This window comes from Jatropha curcas, chromosome 8 (assembly GCF_041381405.1).
Source record: "Jatropha curcas cultivar XTBG-Jc1 chromosome 8, XTBG_Jcur_1.0, whole genome shotgun sequence".
Classification (NCBI taxonomy): domain Eukaryota; kingdom Viridiplantae; phylum Streptophyta; class Magnoliopsida; order Malpighiales; family Euphorbiaceae; genus Jatropha; species Jatropha curcas.
In genome coordinates, this window is record NC_143158.1 from 3,562,209 (window position 1) to 3,579,716 (window position 17,508).

Genomic DNA, 17,508 nt, shown 5'->3' on the forward strand with positions numbered 1-17,508 from the left:
GAGAAAATTCATTACCTTAATGTTTAATAGAAAAGATTTCAACTCTTGCGATTAGAAAAAAGAAAAAACCCTCAAATACTCATTAATACTCCCTCCTCCCATTTATATAAGTATAGTTTAGATTTTCCGTATATTAAAAAATTTTATTAATATAATTAAATTATATATATTTTTTAATTTTTTCCTAAAATATCCTTTATTAATAATTATAGTATATATAATTGAAAATATATGTATTTTAAATGATATTTTAAAAAGAAAAATAAGATTATATTTTTAGACAAATTAAAAGAAAAAGTAAGCATGTATATATGGAATGGATGAAGCGATTGAAATTTTCCTTATCAATACTTAAATATAAAACTAAATATTTGTTTCAGAAAAAATAAAAGGAAAAAAAATAAAAAAGAAGATTTAAGATTATGACGTTAAAGAAATTTTAATTCTCCACGACAAAAGGTGGCGTCAAAGTGACAGAAAGCTTTTCGTCCATCTACGACGCCTCATGTCGCGTGCAAATAATATGCCCCGAATCTTAGCATCTATTTATTTCCGTAAAATATTTTGTAGAAATTTTTTTTTTTATATAATTTTTCACTGTTTGGATATTTTAAAAAAATAAATTAATAGAAAATATTTTTTTTATTTAATAAAAAATATTTTTTGATAAAAAAATTCATCTTTTAAGTAAAATAAGTTTTGATTTTTTAGAGAGTAAAATAATTTTCGAATATTGTCAAACTTTATAAATCTATATTTTTTAATTTGTTTATCATCATAGTTACTAATACCACTTACCATTGACCACCATCACCGTCTACTACAACCAGTCACCATCGGCTTTCATAATTTATATTTTTTTACATTCTTTTTATATTTAAGAATAAAAATTTTAAATTATAAAATCTCGATTATTATTAATATTTTTTATATTTTTATGAGATAGAAGACTTTAATATTTTTAACTAATTTTTATTATTATAACCAAACACTAGAAAATAAATTATTTAGAAAATATTTGTCAAGAAAAATATTTATTTTACGGAATAAATGGAGCCTAGGTGACTTTGATACCAATACAAGGACAAAATCGTCATTGTGAAAATTCTCCTCCCTTCCCTGCAAAAGTCTCAAAATACTTGAAAAAAACGAGAGTACGAAGAAGAGAATTGGAAAACAACAGTACAATTCTCTCTCTTCCCCGCCGTCCAAACAAATCAGGAAAATGTCGTGAGCTTTACGCTACCAAAAGCCAAATTCATTAGTTTCTCTGCAAAATTTTTAAGCCATTTTGATTTTGGCTATGACTTCTCCCCATTTCATAAATCAAAGAATATTCTTTCTTCAGGGTCACAATCTACAGGAAACACGTTTACAGGAAAAATAAAAGGACGAGGAAAATTTGAAACCTTTGTCTCTCTACCTTGTCATTGAGTTTCTCCTTTTGTAATTTCAGGTATGGTTTTTGATGGTTTGCATTGTCGTTCTTGAAAGGATTCCATTAGAAAAGAAACAGAATTGAGGTTACTGCTCAAAGGTTGCTTTTGAAAAAGATATTTTCTACCCTTTTTTGTTTTTCATTCTAATTGGCTTACATTCTTGAAAAGAGCCTTGCTTTTGTTAATGAATTAATTTACCTTGTCATTGACATGAATTGACCTAAAAATGTCAGCTTTATGTAGAAGGTGAAAAGAGAAAGGTTAAGGATTTGTCTTGTATGATCTAAAGCTAGATTGCTGCTTCCTGTTCTCAGTATTGTAAATTGTCATACTATCTTTCGGTTTACTGGATTGAGCCTTGGCATTTGGTTTCAAGTCTGCAATGCATTTCCTTTACAATTGTAGTAAATTAAAAAGAAATCATTGGATTTTGATTATATGAAACTGATTGAGGAGTTAAAATACGAATTCTTTTATTTGATAAATTGAGTTCTTTGTTGAAACGAGGTTCTTCGTAGTTCAGGATTGATATAGTAAAATCGTTGAAGGATGAAAACTAACAACTCAATATCTATGTTAAGAATTCAAATAACGTAACATAATGTTAATTTGATGTTTTGTTGGAACTAGCTGCATCGATGAACTTTGATATTATAAATTTTCCCATGCAGGTGTTTTTTATTTGTCTGACATTGGTTGTTGGCATAAAAGTTTAAGGCTTCTGAAAATTCAGCATTAGCTTGGATACAAACACACGCTCAAAATAAAAATGCGGAATAATTGGTTGTTTTTCATGAATCTAGATGATGGATCTCCATATATCTTACCAATAGAGCCCCTTTTATCCCAACGTTCCCAATTAAATTCATTTGTGGATAATTCTCTACACCAATCTAGATTCTTATACATCCCTGGGGGCATGGCATTTCAAGAAGCTCTTAACTGCATGTCAAAGATTGCAGGAGCTTTACTCCTTTGGTTCACTAGTGCATCCAGTTCAAATTTGAGTCAACAAGTAGCAGGCAATCAACAAGGGCCAAGACCTGGAAGCAGCCGGTCACCTGCACAAATTAAACACATTGCCCCCACTAGACATAATCTTGCTGGGTTTCACTTTGTTTCAAGGCCAAAAGGCGAATCTTCCTCTCCTGTGGGTTTTAATAGGATTTCAAGTTTCATGATAAGGCTTCTGTGCAGAGAAGCTGAAAGACTTCAATCACTCCCTGTGCTTTCATTAGCTGCTGCCCTTGTACCACCATTTGACAAATTGTGAGTCATTTGATATTTAATGGATTAATCCAGTAATTTGCACTTAAATATTCAAGCTCACCTTTGTCATACTTTTATGGAGGGATTTGGCTACTTAAGTGTTTTGCTATTTCTGTTGTCAGACCTTCAAAAGTATTAGCTGTTCCATTTGAGAGTGGTGACGTACAGGTTCATGAGTCCATAGATCAAAGGCCTTGTGAAGTTGAGCGTCAAAGATGCTCAGGGCTCTCGTTTCCTGAATTAAATTGGACAAGGCATGCTGTTGAGCCTAAAACTGGCATTGAGTTTCCGGTGATTTTGAACAACATCTTAGCTGGAGAGAACAAATCCAGTTTAACTTCGGAGGTAACCATCAAAACTTCATTCTCATGGTTATTGCACCTCAATTAGTACTCTTTTGTGTGCGCTTAAATGCTTAATGCATATTGACAATGGCTCTGCCAATGTGAGGGTTTTGGTGAGGCCTGAAAATTACTGTAGTTTGCAAATGAAACTCCTCCTTGAATTGAATGCTATGTAGATTTATCTATTTATGAAGCTAATTTGTTTCTGTTCTCTACTATATGGGCCAATCAATGCCAACTGCATTTTGGTTAAACAAGTTATATATTTTCTTACTGACGCTTCATCACTTGTTAATGATTGTTAGGAATAATGTATAAAAGTCTGAAGATATTAAGTTCTTAATGTTGAAAATTTGCCAGAAATTTGATGCCTATGTTGATCTTCCCCACTCTGAAGTCAGTCATTTTTTGACCTTCCACCTCTTTAATATTGTCTGTGATTTGTGAAACAATCTAGAAATTATTAGCTTTCTGCTGTGCCCTTTATTTGTTGCAGCTGCTGCCTGCCAGTTTTACCGCTTAACGTTATACAGTTTTCGAATATGCAGGTGAAGATTGCATATCTTTAGTGTTTTATAATTTTTGTCAAGGATATTGGTAAATCATGAGTTTCTTGGCTGCTGATGCTGTGTGCATGTTTCAAATTGTCTCTGCTACTTGTACATCATATATATTGCTGATCCTAAACCATGAGGTGGTGCAATCCTTGACAGGCTAAAATTTTCCCGTTTCTTTCTAACAATCCTTTCAAGTAGAGTTTGGGGGTATTTTCACCTTTCTTATGCTGTTATCCTTGAATAGACTCCTTTCTAGTTTATAACTTTGATTATCCTTCAAATGCACTTCATTCTTTAAAATAGCTTTTGGTGATAGGAGCCAAAAGAAAGTCACTATTCCTTCCCTCAACCTCAAAGCTTGTAGAATTTCCCTTATTTTTTTTATTATTATTATTACAATTTCCATGATTTGGCTCAATTTTCTAACTCCTTTATATGAAGTTTTTGTAAATGGCATTCATCTCCATCTGTTATTTCTTGCTTTATGACCATTTTTGTCCTGTCTTTTGCCATTTACCACGAAGAACTTTTGTCCATATTTTCAGGTCCTGGTTGGGACTGGATCTAGAACTGTGAAAATAATAAAAATAAAGTCTTTGAAGGTTTATGCGTTTGGTTTTTGTAAGTATCATACATTTCACTACACAATTTTATCGAATATTATTTGCACTATAGTTGGTTTAAATGAATTTTACAAAAAATTGATGAATTCAATGGAATTCCATGTTTTATATGTTTGGTATGAAAAAGTTTAGAATTCAATTCCATGGAATTGGTTATAATAAAACTCAAATTCTGTTAAATTTTATGGAATTTGAAATGAATTCCACAAAATTAACACAACTTTTTTTGGATTAAAATGCCCATGTCAAACTCATGCACAAATAGGCATTTGGTGGGTTTGGTGTCTCAGGGGTTCAAGTTCCTCTCAAGGAGGAACCTTAAGTGGCCCGTGAATTGCCGATTCGCCGATTTTGGTTTTTGTTCCAATTGGTTTTGATTCAATTCCGGTCAAGGTTCCACCACATTCTCGGTGTTAAGCATGTCTTTTTTGGGAAAAAAAAATTAATGAGAATTTGAGTGTTAATAAATTTTATTGATGAAAATTTTAGAATAATAATAAAAGGAAAGAAAATTAGTAAAATTTAAAAATAATTAATAATAAGCAATCACGAAGAAATTGTAAGTCTTCAACATGATAATTGAAATTGCTAATAAGCATGCATATTATTCTATATTTATTAATATATTATCCATTGATTTATATATTTATTAATCATCATCAATTTATTAGCTATAAGAATTTTTTGGAGTAGTTGAAACTATTATTTTTTGATGTTACAATCGAGGGTAGCTTAGAAAGTGAGGATAATGAATTTCAATTATGAATTATACCAAACACCAACTATATGGAATTCAATTGAATTTGCATTTTAAGTTGTATCGCACCAAATGTAGGAATTAATTTCTAAATGAATTCTAACTAGAAATCATTCTAAATGAATTCTACATCACTAATTTATTTGAATTCTAAATGAATTGTTATTTCATGTAGATGTTCACCCTAACTCTGTCTGTGAGAAATTGGGCCCAAAATATGCTTCTGTGCCGGTGGATGAATTAAACAAATGTCACGGCTTTTATGAGGATCTTCTGAGGTATGACTTTTTTGCTTCATATTGTGTTATTTTTGTTATTTGTTAACTTATGTACAAAAACCAATGAGAATGTAATATTTTGTTTGAAACTATCAGTCCATAATTACTCCAAATATTTTTCCACTTTTGAAAAGTTTCATTTACAACACAAAATGAATTTTAAATGATATTTACTAATGAAGTTGTTTTTCCAGGATCTAGTTATTTAGGCAAGGGCATTAAAGAAATTAGATCAGTGTAGATTTTTCCTAAGCGAGTTGCTAACTATTTCATTGATTTCTTTGCTGTGGTCTATTGATCAAGTCCTAAGCAATACATGGCATGTGTCATGTGATCAGCCACTTGCTTACCTTCAAAATTTCAGACCTCTATTTTCATGAACCTATAGGCTATAGCTCAGTATTTGTGCATTTTTGATGATTTTTTTTTTCTGTTTCTGTTCTAACCGCAGTTTTTATGATCTTGCTGCAGGGAGGACGTTGGCATGACCGTTCGGCTTGTCATTAACTGCAATGGGATGAAGATCAGTTCCGTGAAAGAGTAAGTCAAATCTTATTTGCATTTGTAGTGTATTTGGTTTCTGATTTGAGCAATGCTTTGGAATGAGCTGGAAATTCCTGATACAATATGGAAAAACTATCATTTATGAATTTTAGTATCTATATTGATTCCTTATCTGATTGTGTTGGTTAGCATATTGTTGAATGTTGACTGCAGTTTCAAAGCATTCCTTTATCAAATTGGTCGGATTGGGCCACTAGTTAGATAAGTCGGGTCACAGTTCAGGCTAGTACTGTTCATATTGGGTCACTAGGACCCTATTGAACATTTGCACATCATTTTATTACTTTATAAACATCAAATGCCAGCCCTATCAACATTGCAATGCCTTGCTTACAAATGGTTATGTTGGACCCAATGGCAACTGATTGAACAGCCTTAGTTCAGGCTTGGGCCTGTCTCAATGTAGTTGACGCGTAGACACTCTGCTATGTGGTTTTAACAACACTTGAAACTGAGATTCTATAGGTTTGCCTTGAGTTGCTAGAGCTAGTAAAAGTTCATTCTCAAGTTTTAGATGTGCCCCCTGTGATGGTTGATACTGGTAAATTAGTACTTATTCATGTGCTTTGTTTTGTATTTGCAGTGCTTTCGAGAAATCCCTTCGAGCCCGTTTGGTGAAGGTAAATTATTTGACCGAATATCTGAGTTGTTGACTCCTATTTATTCTTGAAATAGGAAGGAATTTTTTGCTTATAGTTTTCTCACTCTTCAAACTTCTATGGATTTATTCTAGACAAACCCCGAAACTGATTACAATTGCCTGAGAACATTTGGTTCATTCTTCACAAAAGATATTCCACTACCTGTGGTAATTCCTTTGATGCTTAACTATACAATGTTTTATACCTCATATCTTTTGTTATATCAAGGTCACACAGTGACTTCAACTTCTAATGGGATTTATTCAGGGAACAACTGTTGATTTTCGACGAACAGCTGATGGGAAACTAATAACTGAAAGTAAGTTGCTTCAGAGAGAAATTTATTCTGTTCATATAAGATGAGTTGTCGCCATGTAAGAATTATGGTTTCCTGATTTATTAAAAAGCAGGAAAGCCTTTCTTTCACCCTCTTCCCCCTCTCCTTTTCTCCTCTACTCTACCAAAATCAAGAAATAATCAACGACTTTAGTTTGGACATATAACCAAAATTATATCCAACTTTGGTGCTTTTTCTCATGCAGTTGAAGGTAATGAGATTGGAGCAGTTCATAGCAAGGAATTATGTAGTAAGTGAATTCTCTGTTTTGTTGTCTTTTATTGTGTGCTATTATGCCTGAGAATTGAGTGGTAGGATGCAGCACTGTGAATAAATGTGAAAAATTATGTGGAGAAAATTAACAAAACATGAGAATACAAGAATTTAACAGAATCTGACTTTGAATTTCACTTGGCAGGGGCTTTCTTTGACATGTACCTTGGAGATATTCCTGTGTCAGAGCAAACAAAGGAAGAGATTGGCCAAAACGTAGGCGGTATTATTAGGAGGTGCTAACCTGATTAATCACACATTTCAATTGTCTCAGTTTTTAGATGGGCAATTGATTGCTGATGCAATGTACTATTGGGTGGCCGGTCGTATATCGCTTCAGCATCTGGCTGTAGTTCAGCAGCTGTATGGAATTTCCATGTTCTAGAGGAGCATGCCGTTCGGAAGCAATGAATTGCTTGGCCATATGATTATTACAATAGATTAGGTTATTGAATTTTATACTCCAAAAGCAGGAAGGAGAAGGAAAAGGAGAAACAGATATAAAGAAACAGTCTTTGATTCTTTGTAGTTTTTATGGTGGTTACCAGTTTAAATGGTTGCCCCCAGGCCCCATCAAAGGGGAATATAGTTTGAAGTTATAATGGTGCGAGAAACTTAACCTTAAGCTTGGAGCCATTTATATAAAAGGCCTAAGCAGGTAGTTTTATCCTGATTTTGTGTTTTTTTTTTATTTTTTTTTATTTTTTTATTTTTTTTATTTTAGGTGCTTATTCATTCCCCCTATCAATTTACCATTTTGTGTGATACTTCATTTTTAAAGATTTTTTTACTATCTTTTTCTGAAATCTCTGCAGTGATTGCTTCAAATTTTGCTTTTATATCAGTATATAGATATGGACGTGTGTTTAGCAAGTGATAAAAGTGTTCCCTTAGACAAACGGAGTGGGCTGCATTTGTCAAATTGTGTGTTTATAATGTTCAGGCTTAATAAATATGCCTTCAATCCATTTTTATCTATCATTTAATGTTTTTTACTGAAATTAAGAAAATAATTAAATTACATAAGTTACAACAAAATGTTTATATGATTTAACTAAATTATCCTTCATTTTGATATAGGGAAATGATCACGCTTTTTTTATTATTAAATTTCCATTTGTTTTCGTAAAAATAATTTGTAGGAAAATATTTTGTACAATTTTCTGTTGTTTGTAACTTTCAGAAAAATAAATTAACGGAAAATATTTTTCTAGTAAAAAAAAAAAATTAAGTTATTTTTTATGGAAAACAATTTCTCATTTTTGAGAGAGTAAAATATTTTCCGGATATTGGTAAACTTTATAAATTCATATTTTTTAATTTATTAATCATCCGGCTACCATCACTAGCCACCGGCGGCCACCACTACCCGCGGCTTATATATATATATATATATATATATATATATGTATTTGCATTCTTTTCATACTTAACAATAAAATTTTTAAAGTATAAAATTTCTATTATTATTAATATTTTTTTACAGTATTATGAGATAAAGATTTTAATATTTTTAACTAATTTTTAATATTACAACCAAACAACGGAAAATAAGTAATTTGAAAAATATTTTTCAAGGAAAATAAAAATATTTTCAGCAAGTTATTTTCCTGTAAGTTATTTTACAGAAACAAACGGAGCCTGAAATTTATTTTTTTTCAAAATTTTCATTATAAAAATTTCCTCTCTAAGAAATTAAACATTACAGAGGGAAATAATCACATTTTTTTACCAAAAAACACGGAATAAATTTTACTGAATTTTTACATTATTTAAGACCTTTTTTTTCTTAGACAAATTATGTAGTACAAATTCCAAAGTTTGTATATATACTCCACCCATCCCCCTAATTCCCGACCTAGTTTGGCTTTCATACTATATGTTAACGTAGTTAAACTATAATTTTTTTAACTTATTTTTTTCCTATATACTATTATATTAATTACAAAATGATCCTTCTTGTTATTATGTTGTAATTAAATTTCTTATAGAAAAGAAAATGATATACTACTTTCATTCTATAATACTTGTCACATTTGTGGTTTCAAGGACTGAGAAATCTTTTTTTTTTTTTTTTTTATGTTTACCCTTTATAATCACAAATAGTTATTACTTCAATTTAATAATTTTTCCAGAGAATTAATATTACATTAAGGGTAATATAGTTAATTTAGTTAAAAAATTTATTATACCTTAGACAAATTTAATATTTTCTTAAGGAACGTGAAATTCTAAACGTAACCAGTATTATAGAAAAAAGGTGGTATGCCACTATCAACAAATTTAGAAAGCACTCATTGAATATAGAAAAAAGGATATGCCTATAAGGTTATTGTGTTCCATCCGTCTCATAAAAAATAGACTTGCTTAAATCTTTCACAAAATTAAAATAAATTAATTAATGTAGTTTGAACAATTATTATTATTATTATTTTTGATATCGGAGTGCCGTCCAGGCTTTGAACTGGTTAGCGGAAAGGCGTAGTTCCTCCTCTTCACCTTGGGTCCATGGTTTGAACAATTAATTTTACATACACTTTTCTTAATATATTTCTTAATTAATGTTATCCATAACTTCCAATAAAGAATTGAATTAAGAGATTATTTGTATTAAAAAGCCTATAATTTGGGATAAATAAAAAAAAAATGAAAACAAGCCTATCTAGACGGGAAATTTAATGGCCTAATAGCTATTGATTGCAATTTGCAATTGCTCACTCTATTAACTCTACAAATTTGGTTTTTTTTTTTTTTTTTGGAAAATTACAAATTTGTTTTTCTAACCTCACTAATTATTAGGTAAATAATGTTGTGAGATAGGAGACATTTTAGTCCCAAAACCTCTCTAACACCACCAATTTTGCTCCCCCAAATCTCTCCAGTAACCTAGCTAAGTACAAAAATTAAAAAATTAATAATAAAAAATAATAAAACTAGCTCTTAAAACCAGAACCACCATTTCTTTTTACATTATTCTTCTAAAAAAAGCAATCTTTAAACAGGAAAAACCGCTAACTGAATTTTTGCTTTTTGTTTTTTTTTTTTTTTTTTGGCCTATTTAAGTTGGAAACACAAGACAGGGCCTGTCATTCCACTGTAATTCTTTCCTTTTCCTCCTCTCTGCACTGTTTTTCCTTTCAATAAATTCTTTTTTTTTTTTCTTTCTTCTTTGTTTTGAGGGGGAAAAGTAGATATTGTTAATAAATTTTTATTGTTTCCTGTGTATTTGAATCTCTTTCTTCATGGGTAATTTAAGAAAGCTTTCTTTGACCATTATCGTTGCATGGTTTACTCTATTTCAAGGACTTTTGGTTTCTGTTAATGGTCATTTTAATTACAAGGAAGCCCTGAGTAAGTGCATTATTTTCCTAGAAGCACAAAGATCAGGAAAATTACCACCAAATAATAGAGTTCCTTGGAGAGGAGATTCTGCCCTGGACGACGGTAAACTTGCAAATGTAGACCTTGCAGGGGGATATTATGACGCAGGAGACAATGTGAAATATGGATTGCCAATGGCTTTTACAATAACAACCCTAGCATGGGGTGCTATTGCTTATCATAAAGAGTTAGAATCAGCCGGTGAACTGGAAAATGTTAGAGCCGGTGTGCAATGGGGTACAGATTATTTCCTAAAAGCTTCTTGTAAACGCAACCGTTTATATGTGCAGGTGATGGTGATAATGGTTAATCATGCAAATTAATTCGTTTATTTATTTTTTTTTTTTCAATTGGCTAATGAATGGGATTTGTATAATTTAGGTGGGAGACCCGGAAAAGGATCATCAATGTTGGGTTAGACCAGAAAATATGAAGACACCAAGGACTGTTTTACAAATTGACGATCATTGTCCTGGAACAGAAATTGCAGCAGAAACTGCAGCTGCTATGGCTGCTGCTTCTATGGTTTTTAGACCTGTAAATCGTACTTATTCCCGTTGTCTCCTCAACAAGGCCAAATCGGTGATCTCTGTTTTTCCTTTTTTATTAATCAAACATTACTCTTGTTTTTTATCTGTTTCTGGGTCGTAATAATTTCTTTTCCAGCTTTTCAAATTTGCTAAATCACATAAAGGAACCTATGATGGAGAATGCCCCTTCTATTGCTCTTTCTCCGGCTACAATGTAATCTCCGATTTATGACGTTTTAGATCATTAAAATGGCACTTTTAGTCCCTAAATAAAGATTAATAAATTTGTGTGCAGGATGAGCTAATGTGGGCAGCAACTTGGCTATATATGGCTAGCAAGAAAGACGAGTATTTGCGCTATGTTTTGGATGAATCTATTAATGCTAATGTTGCTGAGTTTAGCTGGGACCTTAAATATGCTGGAGCACAAATTCTACTCTCTAAGGTTAATAATCAATTTTCATTTTTTTTGGATCATATAACTATTAATTTTGTAATTAGCTGAACATTTCTTTTTCTTTGATTTGCAGTTCTTCTTTCAAGGAGAGGGAGGTTTAGCCGCTCAAAAAAATGGAGCTGACAGTTTTGTATGTTCAGTTCTTCCCGATAGCCCTTACCATCAAATATATATGACCCCAGGTGGTGTTCTTCACTTGCGAGATGGAGCCAACACTCAATATGTTACTGCTACTGCTATGTTGCTAAGTGTCTACAGTGACTACCTCAAACACTTCGATCAAAAGGTCTGTTGCGGAGACAGGCAAATTGACCACACCTGCCTTATGAACTTTGCCAAGAAACAGGTATATAGCTATAAAATACATGATTTCGGAATACTTTACTTGAATATCACCTGGCTCGAGCATAGATTAGTGACGCATTAATTTTAATTAATTGATTGATAACCCATTAATGATAAGTGGTGTAAAAATTGCAGATGGATTACTTGCTAGGGGACAACCCACAAAAAAGATCGTACATGGTCGGGTTTGGACACAATCCACCAACAGAACCACACCATAGAGGAGCTTCAGTTCCAATGTGTGACGCAAATCTTGAAGTGCCTTGCCCTATGAGTTTTGTGAACTGGTTCAATAAACCTGGGCCAAACCCTAATGAGCTAACCGGAGCCTTTGTTGGTGGACCGGACAAACATGACGGCTTCGTCGACAAACGGTCAAGTTCAACGTATACTGAACCATGTACTTACGTTAATTCTATTGCTGTTGGAGTTCTGGCAAAGCTGGCAGCGCATCATGCCTAAAATGCGGCTCCTCCAATTTATTTCATCTTGGGTATGAAAATTGTTGGAGTTAATTATGTGTATATCATTTCAATTCTTTGGTGTAGAAGGTTAAGGGAATTTTTGCAAGCAAAATGCAAAATTATTTTATTTATGGTGTATCCAAAACGATTTAAATGGATTTTGCTTGCTTCATCAAATGTGCTAATCTTCATTTTATTTAATATCGCACTATTTTTTTACCTTTTAAGTTTATCATAAATATATCGTATTCTTTTATTTTAAATTTATCTGTATTGCATATTGCATAAAAATAGAAATGCATAAATTTGTGAAATCGATACAGAAAAATAACATTCCCCGAAACGTATTTTTAATACGAAAACGCCTATAATTAGAAGTTTCCATGTATAAGGTGCACCCTCCCTGTAACTATGATTAAAAAAAAAATGTTAATTCTCAAATAATGTTGAAGATAACATTTAAAATTTCAGTATCAAACAGATAAGGATGAAGGCCTTGGCGAGTTTCCAGAACGTTACTCATCAAATTCCAAAGTCAACTTTCAACCAATCTCCATTCCACACACCCATTTATATATTTTGTTTTGTATTGTAATAACTACTTAATCTTTATTATCTCATCTTTACCATCCAATACCTCCAAAAATCCCCCATCAGAACAAGCTGCCATGTCCTGGATTTTTCAGTACCCGGCAGAGGAAGATGGGGGCAATCAATCTAGTTCTTCAACGTCTTCAACGACGTCGTCGATTGGCAAGGATAGCGATTTTTGGGGCAGTGATTCATCGGACAGTGAAGATTTCAAGGAGGAGAATGAAGTGCAAAGCGCATACAAAGGCAAATGTGATTCCACATATGCCTTAGAGGAAGCTTTGCCTATCAGGTAAACTTTTCTCTCTTCTTTTCTTCTGTTCTAAGTTGAATGAAAATACTTTACCTTTTGATCTAATATCGATATATATAATAATTACAGGAGAGGCATATCAGAGTTCTACACTTGGAAGATCGAAATCCTTCGTGTGTCTAGCAGAGGCATCCTGTTTTTCCTCCATTAAAGAAATCGGAAAGACAGAGGATGCATACACAAGAAAACGAAGAAATGTACTTGCTCATCATCTATGGAATAAGAATACAAGTTTCCCTCGCCTAAGTGATGGGCATGGGATATCAAAGAGACCAATTAGCTCAAGCAAAAGCACATTGGCTTTAGGGATTACTAATGCCTTGAGCAGATCTGAAAGCATCGGTAGTACAAATTCAGATTCTAGCTCAAATTCTCGTAAGTCTCCAGACTCACCAGAACCTTTGCAGCTACGTTCAATGGCATCTCATAATGATTTAGTTTCATTACGATTTTCCCAGCAGAATGTTACTCCTCGGAGATCATTCTCCTTGCCTGAATTGCGACTAGTTCTCGCCGGAAAAACAACTAGCTCTGGTTGTCGTTTTGTACATGATAAAAAATGAGACCAATTTTGTGATTTTCCATTTTGGATGAGTATATGGCTATCAAAATTCATTATTGTTGTGAGAAATATTGAATAATCATGTTTGGTGACAATAAAAATTAATAGGCTACACTAATTATTAGGAACTTGCAGATCTATGATCCCTAACTGATGTTTGGTTGTTGGGAATTAGAGAGAAAACTAGAAGAAAGGGGAAAGGAAGAATGGAAAAGAAGATATTAAAGAAATTGAATTATTCAATATCTGAATTATTGGGCTTTACAAGCACACAACACAAACAGCCAACACCAAAGCCCAATCACAATTGAATACAAGCCCTAACAATTTCCTTTTCTCTTGAAGAAAATCTTATTTCCCAACATTTAAAATGAAAAAAAAAAGAAGCATATATTATTTTCTAAAATCTTATTAATTTTTATAAATAAAATTACTATTCAGAATATCTTAATCAATTCGTGCAAAAATAGAAATGAATTTATATAAACGGAATTGACAGAATAGGAAAGAAAAAAGAACATGGATGTCAAGTTGAGTTGTGGAAGATTGAAACATGGAAGAGCTTACATTATCTTATCTGGTTTGTCACCCGAAATGGAGAAAAATACATACATATCATTATCCAACTAATTAATTTATGACACGCTCTAGATGGTGGGATACGTGTATAATAAGTCCACGTGAAATGCGATTTGGATGAAGATGAATTGTCATCAACACGTGGTCGTATGGTATTCTATTTTCTCTAGACATGTGGGACCCCAGCCCGCGACATTATCGTTTCGAGACCATCCAAACGCATTTGGTCTTTGGTGGGGCCACATCTAAATCCTAATGGTTGATATTGCTCAGATTTAGCTAATAGCCTAATTAAACTTTGATTGTAATGTAACAACTGACTGAAGCCTAGCCAAGCTAAAGCAATTTTCATTTTTATTATAAATTAATTTTATTTAGAATTGGAAGGTGGGGATACAGAGATCTTATCAAGACAGACATTAGTTGGGACCACAAATATGGATAAGGCTCACCAGACCCAAAGAAAGAGTATCGTCAGCAACGCGTCAATAGATTTCTCGGACCAAGGATATCCTTCAACGTGTCATAATTTGAGACCATCTGCTCAGTTCCTTCTTAAGGCGACACGTGTATTCTTTCATTTCAGGCTATCGCAATCCATGTCCGGGCAACACCAACACCGGTTTCGGAACCCATATCTTTTTAAGACTGTAATGTATAAAAGATTATTATATAACGGAAGAAGTAGAAGATAATTTTGGTTGTTTAAAGAAAATACGTGTAAGAAAAATTCTTTTGCATCAACTACAGTATTTTGATTCACCCTTTTGTCCTTTAATAAATTTGGCAACTTCCCAAGTAGGAAGAAGAACAAGGACAAGTATCATTTTGTTCACAAGCAACAAAAGATAATCTCTCCTTAATTTTTTGCTTAAAAAAACACAACAAGATAGATTTTTTTTTTTTTTTAAATTATGTGGCAACTTTAAAATTGACAAATTTTTTAATTTTTATATGAAACAAAAGATCCTTTTTTATAGTTTGGAATTTCCAAATAACACAACCCACCAATAATCTCTATAATTAGTTTTTTTTATATAATATTAAATAAAAATGTTAAAAAAAAAAAAAGAAAAAGAATCTTCTCTATCCTAAAACCATAGACAGTAAAATCCAAAGCTGCAAATTAAAAAATAAAAAAAAAATTCAAAAAGAGTGATGCAACTATGAGACTGGAAGCAGAGGATAATTACTCGTTGTATTAAAATTCACCAGAAAACAAAATTATCGAATATTCTAACATCCAGTGGATGAGGATAAGGCCTATCTCTCTCTTTCTTCTTTATTTATTAATCATCAATATTTTTAATTATTCTATATATTTGTATTATTTTCTCTCTCAGTAATTGGTATTTATCAGAATTCAACAAATCACAGCTCTATTTCTATCGAATTTCATCTCTTGTAGAAGACGATCTTTTCAATTTCTATCCTTTGGTTATCGTTCTTGAGAGTTTGTACTTTGTTATGTCGATTGCGTTAGAGAGTAGTCGAGGAATGAGAGAGATCGGACCTTCGGGATACGCGCGTGGAGGAATCGCGTGTGTCGCCACGGCTGCGATCTTCGAGTCTCCGACGGAGACAAGAGTGGTAGATGCGGAGGAGGAGAGGGCGGAAGTTAATGAATGCAGCTCATCCGCTGCGTCTTCGACGACTTCGTCGATCGGTAAGGATAGCGATCTATCAGGGAGAGAATCGTCAGATGGTGAAAATTGTGAGGAAGAAAATGAAGTGCAAAGTGCGTATAAGGGAACTCTTGACGCTATGGATGCTTTGGAGGAGGCTTTGCCTATGAGGTAATTAGTTATATTTTTCTTTTCTAATTTTATGTTTTTTGTTATGATAATTTGTTTTGGAACAATTAGGTTATTATTTAGGGAAAATTAATTTCCAGTTAAGAAAGTGAAGTGGTAGATTTAACAGATGAACTAGGCTAAAGATGGTGCCTTTTCGGTTGTATAGATGATGAGAATGAACTATATAGGATTCGGGGTTAAATTGATTATCTTTCCTAATTAGGTTACTTAAAACGCCTAATATTGTGTTATTTCTCTTACTCTGCGAAACCTGTGGTTCTGTTATAGAAATCTTTAGGGGTTATGTTTTCATTATATGCTAGGTATGAATTAGGGTGTTGCAGCTTGTTTCCTGAAATGGCCGTGTTGAAGATTAGAATAGGGATCGGATAGTAGTAGTAAAGGAAAATTTTAGTTTGCCAAGCAATTGATCTTCGTTTAGTACACAACAAATTGATAGTTGGAACATCTAATTGGATTGCAGGCGAGGAATATCAAAATTTTATGATGGCAAATCAAAGTCTTTCACAAGTTTGGCTGAGGCATCATCTTCTTGCTCCATTAAAGATATAACAAAACCAGAAAATGCATATACCAGGAGACGGAGAAATCTACTTGCTTTCAGTCATGTCTGGGAAAAGAATAGAAGTTTCCCTTATCGAAATAATGGGGGTGGGATATCAAAAAGACCAATTAGCTCAAGCAAAAGCACATTGGCTCTAGCAGTTGCCATGAGCAGCTCTGAGAGTATTAGTAGCACGAGTGAGGATTCAACTTCTAGCTCAAATTCAAAGTCTCCTCCACATCTTCCACCTCTGCACCCACAATCGAGGACTTCTCATAATAATTTAGCGTCACTACCATCTCCGAAGCAAAATTTTTCTCCCTGGCGATCATTCTCGGTGGCTGATTTACAATATTGTTCCACTACTACACCTTCAAGCTTTGGCAAAACCGACCACTGACCTAACATTTTCTTGTACCTTATCCAAAATATTGTGGCATTGTCATGGGCTATTAAATGGAAGGCGTTTTTTTCTTTTTTTCTGTTTCAGTTCAGTTAAGAGTTTCCATTTTAGTTGCCCCTTTGTATGCTTCATGTTTGTTTATTTTTTATTTTTAACTATAATGAGAATGTTAATATAGGGGATTTCGATCCTCACACGTCACTTTGGTCAAGTAACTGTAGTGGCTTGGGAGTTTTTAACATCGTAGAAAGCTAAGCAGCAAGGCTGATCTGTAATCAGCTGGTCGGCAAGTGTGGTTGAGTGGGTTGGTAGTGCCCTTACTTGACAGAGGGTGACCTTTACTTATCTGAATGCTTTTGGCACATCCATTTTCGTGGCTTTCTGAGGAAGCCGCAAACTAGGTTCAGAGGTTGATAGTGACATATCGCATGTATTGCCTT

The 17,508-nt window shown here is 33.0% G+C and overlaps 3 protein-coding genes and 1 pseudogene across 5 annotated transcripts; all 4 read left to right on the top strand.

Annotated features, from left to right (window-relative positions):
* Positions 1–1,109: 1,109 nt before the first annotated feature.
* On the top strand, positions 1,110–7,888 carry FAP2 (Chalcone-flavanone isomerase family protein). 2 transcript variants are annotated; one of them, XM_037642007.2, is made up of 12 exons: positions 1,110–1,456; positions 2,111–2,708; positions 2,831–3,053; positions 3,586–3,600; positions 4,155–4,230; positions 5,165–5,267; positions 5,739–5,807; positions 6,415–6,451; positions 6,565–6,639; positions 6,740–6,791; positions 7,015–7,059; positions 7,228–7,888. In XM_037642007.2, exons 2-12 carry the CDS (start codon positions 2,209–2,211, stop codon positions 7,323–7,325), a joined length of 1,293 nt encoding a protein of 430 aa, XP_037497935.1. In that variant the 5' UTR covers positions 1,110–1,456; positions 2,111–2,208; the 3' UTR covers positions 7,326–7,888. The 2 variants fall into 2 exon arrangements, with proteins under 2 accessions (XP_037497935.1, XP_012077184.1); XM_012221794.4 differs by lacking the exon at positions 3,586–3,600 and having other exon boundaries at positions 1,112–1,456.
* A 2,284-nt stretch (positions 7,889–10,172) lies between these two features.
* GH9A4 (glycosyl hydrolase 9A4) lies at positions 10,173–12,478 on the top strand. Its single transcript, XM_012222160.4, has 6 exons — positions 10,173–10,753; positions 10,845–11,045; positions 11,130–11,207; positions 11,289–11,438; positions 11,524–11,796; positions 11,931–12,478. Exons 1-6 carry the CDS (start codon positions 10,325–10,327, stop codon positions 12,255–12,257), a joined length of 1,458 nt encoding a protein of 485 aa, XP_012077550.1. The 5' UTR covers positions 10,173–10,324; the 3' UTR covers positions 12,258–12,478.
* Positions 12,479–12,709: 231 nt separating this feature from the next.
* Positions 12,710–13,794, top strand: LOC105638073 (uncharacterized; annotated as a pseudogene). The gene is made up of 2 exons (XR_016322261.1): positions 12,710–13,142; positions 13,233–13,794. The product of XR_016322261.1 is annotated as an uncharacterized LOC105638073 (transcript).
* A 1,767-nt stretch (positions 13,795–15,561) lies between these two features.
* LOC105638074 (protein OXIDATIVE STRESS 3 LIKE 1) lies at positions 15,562–17,279 on the top strand. The gene is made up of 2 exons (XM_012221795.4): positions 15,562–16,100; positions 16,585–17,279. Exons 1-2 carry the CDS (start codon positions 15,772–15,774, stop codon positions 17,063–17,065), a joined length of 810 nt encoding a protein of 269 aa, XP_012077185.1. The 5' UTR covers positions 15,562–15,771; the 3' UTR covers positions 17,066–17,279.
* Positions 17,280–17,508: the final 229 nt, after the last annotated feature.

What these genes read in the sequence shown, in the direction of transcription:
- FAP2 (XM_037642007.2), top strand. Translation starts at nt 2,209, where the DNA reads ATGCGGAATAATTGGTTGTTTTTCATGAATCTAGATGATGGATCTCCA. An exon ending in AAGATCAGTTCCGTGAAAGA is followed by an intron (nt 5,808 to 6,414) that starts GTAAGTCAAATC and finishes TTGTATTTGCAG; the next exon opens with TGCTTTCGAGAAATCCCTTC. An exon ending in TGGGAAACTAATAACTGAAA is followed by an intron (nt 6,792 to 7,014) that starts GTAAGTTGCTTC and finishes TTTCTCATGCAG; the next exon opens with TTGAAGGTAATGAGATTGGA.
- GH9A4 (XM_012222160.4), top strand. Translation starts at nt 10,325, where the DNA reads ATGGGTAATTTAAGAAAGCTTTCTTTGACCATTATCGTTGCATGGTTT. An exon ending in GCAACCGTTTATATGTGCAG is followed by an intron (nt 10,754 to 10,844) that starts GTGATGGTGATA and finishes TGTATAATTTAG; the next exon opens with GTGGGAGACCCGGAAAAGGA. An exon ending in TGAACTTTGCCAAGAAACAG is followed by an intron (nt 11,797 to 11,930) that starts GTATATAGCTAT and finishes TAAAAATTGCAG; the next exon opens with ATGGATTACTTGCTAGGGGA.
- LOC105638074 (XM_012221795.4), top strand. Translation starts at nt 15,772, where the DNA reads ATGTCGATTGCGTTAGAGAGTAGTCGAGGAATGAGAGAGATCGGACCT. An exon ending in GAGGAGGCTTTGCCTATGAG is followed by an intron (nt 16,101 to 16,584) that starts GTAATTAGTTAT and finishes ATTGGATTGCAG; the next exon opens with GCGAGGAATATCAAAATTTT.